This window comes from Mustela lutreola, chromosome 7 (genome assembly GCF_030435805.1).
Source record: "Mustela lutreola isolate mMusLut2 chromosome 7, mMusLut2.pri, whole genome shotgun sequence".
In the NCBI taxonomy this organism is placed as follows: Eukaryota; Metazoa; Chordata; class Mammalia; order Carnivora; family Mustelidae; genus Mustela; species Mustela lutreola.
This window is the reverse complement of record NC_081296.1, coordinates 44,751,043-44,763,382: the sequence shown is the minus strand read 5'-3', so window position 1 is coordinate 44,763,382 and position 12,340 is coordinate 44,751,043. Positions and strand designations below refer to the sequence as shown.

The 12,340-nt window shown below is 35.5% G+C and overlaps 1 protein-coding gene across 7 annotated transcripts in view; it reads right to left on the bottom strand.

Annotated features, from left to right (window-relative positions):
* The window catches only part of TCF12 (transcription factor 12), a 393,556-nt gene that overhangs the window by 213,018 nt on the left and 168,198 nt on the right, over positions 1-12,340 (bottom strand). The window contains exon 3 of one of the 7 annotated variants that reach the window (XM_059180613.1): positions 8,406-8,467. The exons of the other annotated variants lie outside the window; for them this stretch is intronic. Coding sequence (XP_059036596.1) covers positions 8,406-8,453 — 48 coding nt within the window. The 5' untranslated portion in view covers positions 8,454-8,467. The remainder of the gene's footprint in view (positions 1-8,405; positions 8,468-12,340) is intronic. 7 annotated transcript variants of the gene reach the window in all.

Sequence of the window (12,340 nt, the reverse complement as noted above, 5' to 3'; positions counted from 1 at the left end):
CGGGTCATGATCTCATGGTCTTGGGATCGAGCTCAGCAGGGAGCATGCTTCCTCCTATCTCTCTGCCTGCCTCTCTGCCTACTTGTGATCTCTGTGAAGTAAATAAATAAAACCTTTAAAAAAGAAAAAAAAAATACTGAGAACCTGAAGGAGCTTTGTTTGTGTGGAACATATTCAGTGTTATTTGCCACATTAGAAAGCAAACCTGAGAAATTAAAAACACAAGAACTCAGAGCAAAAACATTATCATATATCATGTAGCATTTGCATACTCCAGAGTACAGTTAGGAAAGAACAAGACTGAAATGGCAAAGAATGTTTTAGTTGTATGAGAATAGTTTTAACCTAGCAAACATTCTAAAGGGTCGCAGAGACACAGAGAGGCCCTTGGAACATACTACATAAATTGCTGGAATAGACTATTCACTATATTTTTAAATAAATTATGAATCCTGATTAACTAGTACTGTCAGAATCTGGAAACCCTACTTGAAGACTATTTATAACAGAGACCTCATTTCAACAGAAAGGAAAAAAGATTCAGGGAAGTCAAGGGGCATTCCTAACATCACACAGCTGGTTCGTGGCAGTTTGTTTATTTATTTATTTATTTGTTTGTTTGTTCATTTAAAAGATTTTATTTATTTGGGATAGAGAAAATGAGAGAGAAAGAGAGAGAGAGCATGGGGGCAGGGAGGGTCAGAGAGAGAAGCAGGCTCCCCACTAAACCGGGAGAATAGTGTGGGACACGATCCTGGAACTCCAGATCAGGTCCCGAGCCCAAGGCAGTAGCCCAACCAATTGACCACCCTGGCACCCCTGATGGCAGTTATTTAATCTTACTATATTAAAGAACAGATTTTGGCTTTTGATTATATCAATAGACAATTATTTGGAGACAGTTGGTAGTAAGGAAAGCAATTACATAATAATAAGCAGGTATCAAAATTCCAGGGCTTTCTGAAATATCCCCAGTACTCTCAGTCTTGTTCAGAAAGAGCTGTTGTGCAGGCTTTGTTTCTCCATTCACTCATGTATGTTGCTCCTAGGGTTATGTTGCTCCTAGGGTTCTTGGCTCTTATCAGATCGTTTCCATTTCCATTACCACTTCCAGACAGGATAGAGTAACAGTAACCAGATTAACCCTCACACTTGAAACAATAAAAAACCAAATAGCAGTTCTGAGACATCAGACGTGGACAGCACAGAGTACTGATCCCTGGAGAGTGGGGAAACAACTAGTGAATCCAAGGATTGCTGATGACTACTAGGGAAGAGGGATGTATCTCCACCTAGAGCTCTATACCAGAGAAAAGTAAAGAATATTTCAGACACAGAGAAGATGAAAAACCTCATCAGAACCAGACAAGCACAATGAGAGTGTTAAAAGAAGTTCTTTAATCATAAGAAAAATAATACCAGCTAGGAATACGAACCTACACAAAGGACTAAAGCATGTTTCCTGATCATAATGGAATTAAATTAAGTATCAATAAAAAAGTTTCATTAGAGAATCCCCCAAATATTTCAAAATCAAACAGTACACACTTCTCAGTAAGTATTCAGGGAAGAAATCAATAGGAAAATTGTAAAATATTTGGAACTGAAAGAAATGAAAACTCAACATAGTAAAAACTGTAGGATGCAGGCAACAGCATGATCAGAGGAAAATATAGCAATAAAGTGCCTGTTAGAAGAGATAAAAGGTCTCAAATAAATGAGCTCAATTATACCTTAAGAAACTAGAAAACAAGTTGCCTGGGTGGCTTATAAGGTTAAGTGTCTGCCTTTGGCTAAGGTCATGATCTCCAGGTCCTGGGACGGAGCCCTAAATTGGGCTCCTTCCTAGCTCTGCAGGAAGTCTGCTTTTCCCTCTCCCTCTACCCCTGGCTTGTATGCTCTCTCTGTCTCCTCTTTCAAATGAATAAATAAAATCTTAAAAAAAAAAAAAAAGGAAATAAACAAACAAACTAGAAAACAGGGGTACTGAGTGGCTCAGTCAGTTAAGCATCTACCTTCAGTTCAGGTCATGATCCCAGGATCCTGGGATGGAGTCCTGCATCAGGCTTCCTGCTCGGCAGGGAATCTGCTTCTCTCTCTTTCTCTACCCCTCTCTCCTCTCCTCATGCTCGCTCTCTATCTCTCTCTCAAATAAATAAAATCTTAAAAAAAAAAAAAAAAGAAACTAGAAAACAAAGAACAAATTAAATTCAAAATAAGAGTTACAGAAGTCAAACATACCGAAAACAGAAAAACAACAGAGAAAACCAGTGAAACCAAAAACCAGTTCTTTGCAAACATCAGTCAAATGATAAGCCTCTAGCCGTATTGAAAAAAAAAAAAAAAAGAAACAATTCATTGATAATATCAGGAATGAGGTAGGGACTGTAACTAAAGATTCTACAAATACTGTGCCAGGTAGACTCTAAGATAGCCCTCAGTGATCTCTGGTATTCATACCCCCTATATAAATCACTCCCCCAGAGTGTGAGCTGGCCTAGTAATTTGCTTCTAACCAAAATAGAATGGCAAAAGTGTATGATGTCATTTCTGTGATTAGGATCCATAATATTGTGCCTTCAATCTAGCTAAGCAGACCTCTCCTTACTTGCTGGCTTTGATGAAGTAAGCTGCCACAATGGAAAGGCCTGGCTAGCAAGATAATGAAGAATGCATTTTCCTGCTAATAGCTACAAACAAATATGAATTTGGAAGCAGATTGTTCTCCAAAGGTCTTACAGATGGAACTCTGGTTCTGACCAGTATCTTGCTTAAAACCTTGTAAGAGACCCTGAAGCAGAGGACCAAACTAAGCTATGCCCAATCCTCATGAATAGAAACTGAGAGACAATATATGTGTATTATTTTCAGACAGACACTAAATTTGCGGTACTTTGTTGATTATTTCAAAAGATAATTAACACAAATATTTAAAAGATAACAAATGCTACAAACTTTATGCCAATAAATTCAACTTAGATAAAATGGACAAATGGACATATTTCTTAAAATATACGAACTAGGGGCACCTGGGTGGCTCAGTGAATTAAAGCCTCTGCCTTCAGCTCAGGTCATGATCTCAGGGTCCTGGGATGGAGCACCACATTGGGCTCTCTGCTCAGTGGGGAGCCTGCTTCCCCCCAACCCCCACCTGCCTCTCTGCCTACTTGTGAGCTCTGTCAAATAAATAAATAAAATCTAAAATATATATATATGAACTAATAAAGCTCACTCAAGAAGTAACTTGAGTAGTCCTTTATCTATTCACAAATTTGAAATTGTAATTAAAAATCATCCCCAGAAAAAACTCCAGGTTCACGTATCTTAACTGATAAATTCTACCAAACATTTGAAGAGGAAATAATACCAATTCTACACATCTTCCTCAAGAAGTTAAAGAATAATACCTCTCAACTCATTCTTCGAACCCCATATTAGCATGACACCAAATTCTGACACAGAACCAGAAAAAAAAAAATCCTACAGATCAGTATTACTCAAATATAAAAATTCTTAACATCTTAACAATAATTCAGTAATACATAAAAAGGACAGTATATAATAACCCAGTGCCATTTATCTCAGGAATGCAAAGTTGGTTTAAAATTTAAAATAGTAATCAATTCCTAGAGTAACACACTAAAAAATTTTATTACCATTTCAATAAATGTGGAAAAAAATTTCATAAAATCCAAAGTCCATTTTCGATAAATACTCTCAAAAAATTAGGTATAGAAGGGATTGACCTCAGACTAATAAATAACATCAAGGAAATTTATAACATCATGCTTAATGGTGAATTGCAGTTTTCCCAACTTCAAGGACAAGGTAAAGTTAACCATTCTTATCACTACTATTCAATACTGTAGAAGATACCATAAGCAACTCAATAAGAAGAGAAAAAATCCTGACTGGAAAAGAAAAAGTTACTCTCATTCACGGATGACATACTATCCAAATAGAAAACCTTCCAGCATGTACAAAAGAGCTACCACAACTAGTGAGTTTAGCAAGGTGCAGGATACAAGATCCATATACAAAAATGTATTGTAGTCACATTTATATAAGACATGAACACCCAGAAACTGAAATAAAAAATTTATACTAGAATCAAAAATTATGAAAGAGATAAACTAAGTAGAAGATATACAAGATCTGATCAGTAAAACTACAAACATTACTAAAAGAAATTAAAGAACTGAATAGAGATATACCACATTCATGGATTAGAAAACTCCACATTGTTATCAATTCCCCTTAAAATGATCTATAAATTCAACACAATCCCAACCAAAACCTCATAATTATAGAAACAGGGGACACCTTAGTGGCTCAGTTGGTTAAATGTCTAAATTCAGCTCACTTCAAGATCTTGAGATGAGCCCCACATCAGGCTCTGTGCTCACCAGGGAGTCTGCTTGTCCCTTTCTCTCTGCTCCTCCCACTCTCCTGCCCCTGCTCATGCTCTCTTTCTCAAATAAATAAAATGCTTAAAAACTGATATGCGGGTTTAAAATTTTTCAAATTATATGCAAAGTCCCTAGAATTTGCAGAACAATTTTAAAACATAATAACAATGTTGGAGAACTTACACTGCCTGACATGAAGATTATTTTATTATTAATTTGTTTTTTAAAGATTTATTCATTCACTTGGTGGGAGGGCAGAGAGAGAAGGAGGGAAAATCCCAAGCAGGAACCCTCCTCCCCACTGCCAAGTATGGAGTCTGACATTGTACTTGATCCCACCATCCCAAGGATTATGACCTGAGCCAAAACCAAGAGTCAGTTGCCCAACTGATTGAGCCAACTAGGCACCCCTGAAGATTTATTTTAAAGGTACAGTAATCAAGATGCTATGGTATTGGTGTAAAGACTTTGAAAAATCAGTAGAACAAAAGAGAGTTCAGAAATTGACCCTCACATACATGGTCAATTGATTTTTAGCAGAGAAAACAAGAGAATTCAACGGGGAAGATAATCTTATTCAATAAATGATGGTAACAAAACTGGAGAGCTTTATTTAAAAAAAACAAAACACATTTAACCCTTAATTTACACCTTTTACAAAAATGAACTCACAATGGATCACATATCTAAATTAATGATTAAATGTATCTCATCTAATATACTATTTCTTGAGACTATTACTAGCAATCAAACTCAATTCATAAGTAATGCGGAAGGATTCCATGGTGGGGAAAAAACTGTGATAAGTGTATTCTATTCCTTTCTTAAGGAATTTTAATTTACAATACTTTATTTAAAACTGATAAATCCAACAAAGGAGTCTAATTTTGTTTAACTCATTACATAAATATATTGGACTATGAGCTCTCTATTTACACATTACTTATTAATATCTTATTAAGCACAGTTTGAAAAACCATGATCTTGATGAAAATTTTTGTTTTACATGTTATGAACTAATGTCCAGCATAAGTAACATTTGATCAAACTCACTTGTCTAAAGGAAGAAGTCTCTGGGTTTGAGTCCTTTGTTCTTTGTATTATAAAACAGACTACCATTTTCGACTGATATGCCCTAGAGGTTTCATAACCAAACTCTGCTTCAATTTCTGTGCTTCTACTCTCCCTGGGTCATCATTATCATAACCTTTATCACCATATAGTATAATAAACTGTTTTCCCCATGAGAATGAACACTCATTTGCCCAGACAGTATGGACTCATCATTTTGTTTTGTTTACCTATTCCAGAGACCAGAAAATTATGGAATCTCAATAAATGCTGCATGAATGAAAGAACTGAGCAAAAAAAGCATTCCATGTGAACAGCCTACAAAGAGTACAAGCCCAAGAGAAGACTGCAGAACTCCAAATTGTGAAGAAAGATTCTGAGTAAAAAGTGATCTAAGAGAGTAAGGTAAAGTTAATGGGAAATCAAGAATAATATTTAAAGAGCAAGAACTCAGAAAACTATAAACTCAATGAGATGTAATGGTATCACCAATACAGAGCAGATAATTGCCTACAGGACAGATGATACTTTCTTGCTAACCACTAAGTAACTTCTTATATTAAACACCAAGAAAAAGATCTGCTCCATGCAAAAAGTAGCATATTATAATATAAAACCATATGAAAGTAATTATTCCATTTGACAGCACAAAGGTTTAAGTATCAGCTCAATGCATTGAAAAACACTCCAAACTTGTTATTTGCAAAATAAAAATGTTAGAATATATGACAAAAGTACATCACAAAAGGAATTAAAATTAATCTCTCATGCTAAGTCTTTGACATACACAAGCTCATTTAGGTCTCATAACTACCTTGTGGGGTAGATACCCCTTCAAACAAATTTGAGGAACTGAAGTTTATACATCCTATTGTAAGAACATAGATTACCAAGAATCTATATTCATAAAAATCCGGGCTGCCCAATTTTTTCCCAATAATCTCTAAATCCCAAAATCTATAATGCAATAAACTTTTCCAATAGTTTCAGTTTTGTGAACAATTCACTTTTCTTGACCTACAGAACCTCTTGTTGGTCATTTAAAAACTGCAGCAGGTCCCTCATCTTGTTCAGTACATACTCCAGGAATAGTGACCTCTCTAAGAAGCCTCTCAGACTGGTGTAATTCCTATGAAGCTTTGTATCAAAATGGATCTGTAATTTTTCATGACACTGAATGTAAGAGGAGGAACACTTGCAGACTACTGAATAAATTCCAGATATTGTGCTTTCTAAAACTTCTTGTGTTAATTCTCACACACTCATTACAAGATAAATCTCTTTGCTGATGAGAAATCTGAGGCTCAGAATTAAGCATCTTATCTTTTCCAAGGTCAGATATAGTGGTGAACCAGGAAGGAAACTCACCTAATTGATTCTAGAACTTATATTTTTTAAGTATAAAATGTAAATAATATTTTTCTAAGAAATAATGACAGTACCATCATCTTAAAACTTGCAGAATATCTGTCTTTAAAGTCCTGAACAGGAGGAATAACAACTGTTTCCGGGTTTCTTGTATACTTTGGCAAGTTATATGGTAGAAGGGAAGACTAACTTAAGAGCCCTACTGCCTGGCTACTAGTCTTGGATGTTTAATATCTGTTAAGTTATTCACCTTCTCTGAACCTCAATTTCCTCACCTCTAAAATGGACAGGATTTTTAAAATGGCTTTTTGGTAGCTGGTGTGAAGCTTAAAATAGGGAACATGTGAAAGGTTTTAAATGATATTGTAACAAATGATAGTTATGATTACTGCTTTTAACAAAAAATAGGCTAAGTGGACCTAGAAAGGTATCCAGCCCAAATCTACCTTCCATTCTGTTCTTATGGATAAGAAATATGTGAATCTATAGAAAATTTAAAAAGCTGCCAGAAATAAGACCTCAACAATTACAAAAAGGGACATAGGAGATATTCAAAGAGTAGTAAGTTTTGACTTTCATCTGTTAATTAATTTATTTTTTTTTTAAGATTTTATTTATTTATTTGACAGACAGAGATCACAAGTAGGCAGAGAAGCAGGCAGAGAGAGAGGAGGAAGCAGGCTCCCCGCTGAGCAGAGAGCCCGATGTGGGGCTCGATCCCAGGACCCTGGGATCATGACCCGAGCCGAAGGCAGAAGCTTTAACTCACTGAGCCACCCAGGTGCCCCTCATCTGTTAATTTAAAGACTAAATAGGGAGGGAAAAATGAAACAAGACATAACCAGAGAGGGACAAACTGAGGGTTGCTGGAGGGGAGGGGAGTGGGAAGGATGGGGTGTCTGGGTGATGGGCACTGGGGAGGGTATGTGCTATCGTGAGTGCTGTGAATTGTGTAAGACTGATGAATCACAGACCTGTACTCCTGAAACAAATAATACATTATACGTTAATTGAAAGAAAATTTTAGACTAAATAATGATAAGATTTTAAAGTAAGAACTGTAAAGATCAGTCCTGATAAAGATGTTATATGACAGGCATGCAAAGTTAGGTAAAACAGTGAGGTGACAAACCGACATAAAGGCTGGTTCCAAAAGCTATGTGACAGTATCTGATTGCATACTATCCCTGGAAGAACAGGTAAATGAAAAAAATAGGTCTGCCTAGATCTTAAAACGGAAAAGTAGACAACCTGATAGCTGTGTGATTTCTTTCATTTTAAATATATGATAGCAAGAGATTTAAAGGAGCTTACATCATCCTAACCCAATATTTTCCTTATGTAAGAACTAAGATTACAAGTTATAGGCAGGTGTTGTTTTGAATAGAAAGAGTAACACACAACATTTTCCCTCATGGGTTTATTTAAACCTAACTTTAAAATGCACCCTTTTCTCATCCATAGTTTTTCTTCACATTCAGAACATTCAGAAGGAGCAGTTACATAACAAAACAGAGATTAATGGGAACATAGATGCAATATATAGAAAACACTTACTTTAATTCTCTGTCCCTCCTGTCTTGCTTTGCTATTTAACTGCTTCATCTCGTGTTTTGTACCTGAGATCAAGAGGCATAAAATACTATTTCAAAATTTGTGTGTCCTTTCTAATTATTGCATTTGAACTTGTAGTAGCTATAAAACCTACACCATTTCCCCTTTGAAAATAAAAACAATAGCAAACAATAAACAACTAGAGAAAATATCTACTCTAAAGAAGAGAAAGTAGCACTAAACTTTATTACCCATCAATGCTATCAATGGAGGACAATGAGTAAAAATTTATTTTTTTATTCACACAACTGGATTTTCCTATTTATAAGGGAAACTATTATAACCAATTTGGTAGTTGCATCACACAACTGCAGCTACCTTGTCAAACCTGAATAAAACACGGGAGTTTAATTCAGGAGTTATCATTCTGTGGGAAGAGTGAATATATACAATTTTATATCTTCCTCAGTTGCCAATGTGCCAGTTTTGGTGTTTTTTTTTTTTTTTTCCTTTGAGACACCACTCCTCTTTCCATTATTTTGTGGTCTTGATCCTATCATCCTAATCTGTCTCATTTCATTGCAAGTAGGCCTATGTAGTAGTATTTTTCCAGATCATCCTATTTCTTGTCACTCTTTTACTTTGGATCCATCCCTCATTCCACAATATATTGATCTTCACAAAATCCTTTGTGTCATTCCCTCCCTAAAAATTTATTTTTAAGTGGCTCTCTAACTTGCCAAAGGACTATGTTTCTTGAACAGGGTTACGTGCCTTATCACATTATATGCGTATATAGCAAGATCATTTACTCTTTACTGAATTTCGTGATTTTGAGGGCTCTGTACTTGTGGTCTCATCATTCCACACTTCCAAAAGCTGTCTTCCTTTTAATCTTATTCATACAAATACTGTTTGTCCTACAATGATCTACTCAAACACTTCCTCTTCACTCTTTCCCAATCACCAAAAGTAATCTCTTTATCTCCTATAACTAATGAAATTAATTTGATAATTAACTACTTGTTGCCAAACAATTATAGCTTCTTCACTGCTGCCTTAAGAGTTAAAGTTTTATAATTTATTTAACTCTTTAGGCAAAAATGACTTGTATTTCTAACCATTATTTCCTGAACTCTAAGAAATACTTTGTGCTCTATTAATGATGGAGAAATTGAGTGCCTCTATAAATCTCATCATCTTAAAACTGGGGCACCAAAGTAAGCTCATGTTCCTTAAAAAGCAGAATGACAACATTACCATCCTTATTTACAAAGGTAGCTCTCAGACCACTGTGCTATACTGGGAGAAGGAAATTACAGGTTCTCTCTATCCCTAGATATTCCTAGGCCTCTATGGTCAAATGTAAATGAAATACTCATCAGTCTCTCCAGTATACTCTGGCCAGTATAACCAGTATAACCCTTCTTAGGGTCAGAAGAACTTCTGTGTATTATGTATAAATAGCACACAGATGAGGCTCTATTATCTATCTCATCTCCAACTTGCTATCCACCCAACTATAGAATGGCTGTTTGCAAGCTCAGCCACATGAATGAAAAGATACTGAATGCCTGCTAAGAAGGGAGAGAACGCTAGGCAGAATTAAAGGTCACTTTAGCTACATCAGGCAGAAATGGTCTAGGAGCAGCTAGAGAGGTAATATTTAACTCATTCACAATACCTTATAGACTCAGTTTAGTTTCCATAGAATCTGAAAGCCAGGTGTCCATTCTAGTTGAATTTTTACTTATTTTTGTTTCCCTTATCCAAAGGAAGTAGTATCCAATCTATGGCTTTGAGTATGAATCTTAGAAGGCTAGAGCAACTCCTGAATCTCTGTACTCTCATATTTATTTTCTACCTGACTTGGGTCTATCAGGCTGCCATCCATGCATATTCCTGATAAACAGCCAAAGAAATGACCACTGCTGGTGCTTTTTAAACAAGATGAACACTCACCCTGCTACCACACTGTAACAGGTAGCAGAAAGTCAGAGTATATATTAAAACAAAAGACCTCAAAACATACCTACTATTTATTTCTTGATTAAAAGTCTGAAATTATTTTGTGCTGAGTCATAGACAGCCGGCAAACGTAGTTTTTTAAAGCCAACTCATCACCACATAACTGGTTTTCCCCTTCTCCACTAATAGGCTTGAGTCTGGAACTTTGCTAAGGTAGTTACTATTAGTATCCACCTCCCTTCAATCAATGAAAAAAGGAAAAGGAAAAAAAAATTTGAGGCAAAGAGAAAAAATTTGCTTAGAGTCATATAGCTAGGAAACAGTGCCAGAAATAGAACCCACACAACTTGATTTCAATGTTCAAGCTCTTAAATCCTATGCTTGTCTGCCTCACGATATACTATACAGGCTAGCAAACTTTTTTTTTTTTTTTAATTATATCATGTCCCATGTCCTCTTCTGAAATATCAAACACAGATCCTCTTTTTTCTTCAGCTTTCTCTTCTTCTTTTCCATTCCTTCTGTATGTGGCAAAAAATTTAAGACACTTCTTTGGCTTGGGAAATACTAAGGTAAGGGTGTTAAAAAGTAACTGTATAGAATGTGGAATATCTGAGTTCTAGACCAAAGTCTGTCATTAACTAGATAAATTGTCTAGCCAAATCTTATGTGTATTTTGTATCAACACCACCTATTTCAACCTAGCCAAATTTCAAATTCTCTTAGTTTTCTCAACTATACAATTAAAGGACTGGACATAGAGAGCTAGCACATTTTCTAGTTTTGAAATTCTATGATACTGCAAAATGGGGAGGAAAGGAAGAACAACACAGACATGACTGTTTCAATCTGCAAACTGTATTTTATACAGAGAAGGGGAAACCATGGTAGAAATTTCCCCACTGAAAATATAAGCAGTCAAACTCATGTAACTGAATGTTGCTTCTTTCCCTCAAAATAACTACAACAGATTATAACCTGAAAAATGATCACAATTAAAATGCCAACTGCTGGTCACTGCTAGTCACTGCTGATGCCTAGAAATAGAAATATAAGTTCTATTAGTGGTACTGATCTCTCTTACTTTTTAAAGGGAGGAATGAAAAATTCTGTATCTTAGGGAAAGAATGTCAGTGGGAAGACATCTCCCATTTCCTGTGAGCCCTGCCATAACACTAGGATGCAAACCCCAATGGTACTTCAGTACTTTGAGCTTGGCCTAGGTTGGATTGCAGAGCTGAGAGGGCAGGAAAACCAAGATGTCATGGCCCCTTGAAATTTCCATGAACTAAAATGATCACACAACATTTCAGAAATGGAATTTGTACAGCAGGAAGTACAACCAAGAAAAAGAAAAATGAAGTACTCATTATCTGGAGAGAATAATAATAATGATGGTAATAATAGTAATAGCAGCTTTCATTTATTGTATTAATAAATGAAATGAAATACTTCATAGCTATTATTACATTTCATCTTTACTCAAACCCAACAAAGTATGTGTAAAATTATGATAATTTTAGAGATGAGAAATCTGAGCCACAAAGAGGTTGAGTAACTTGTCCAAAGTAACAAAGTGCAATTCTCCAGAGGTGGCGATCTTAAATAAAATGTTTCACTAAGTAGTATCATTAATCAGGACAGTAATTTGTTAAGCATAGGAGAAAGGAAGCCTATTACCATTAATACCACCACCACTGACTTCAAACTTTGAGCTTCATCATAAATCAACTTTGATTCTTCTCCATCTCCAGACACAATTAATTTAGTAAATCTAACAATTCTTCCCAAATTTGATTATATTCAGCAAACATGTATAGAACATCCATTATGTAAAAAGCCTTGTATTAGAGTAAAACTTTTATATCTAAGTTTATCACAGGACTTCTGCTTTCCTAAGAAAGAAATAGATAATTGACAGGGTAAGGAAATAGATTTTATCTATGCCTTTCACAAATCTAAAGGGAAGT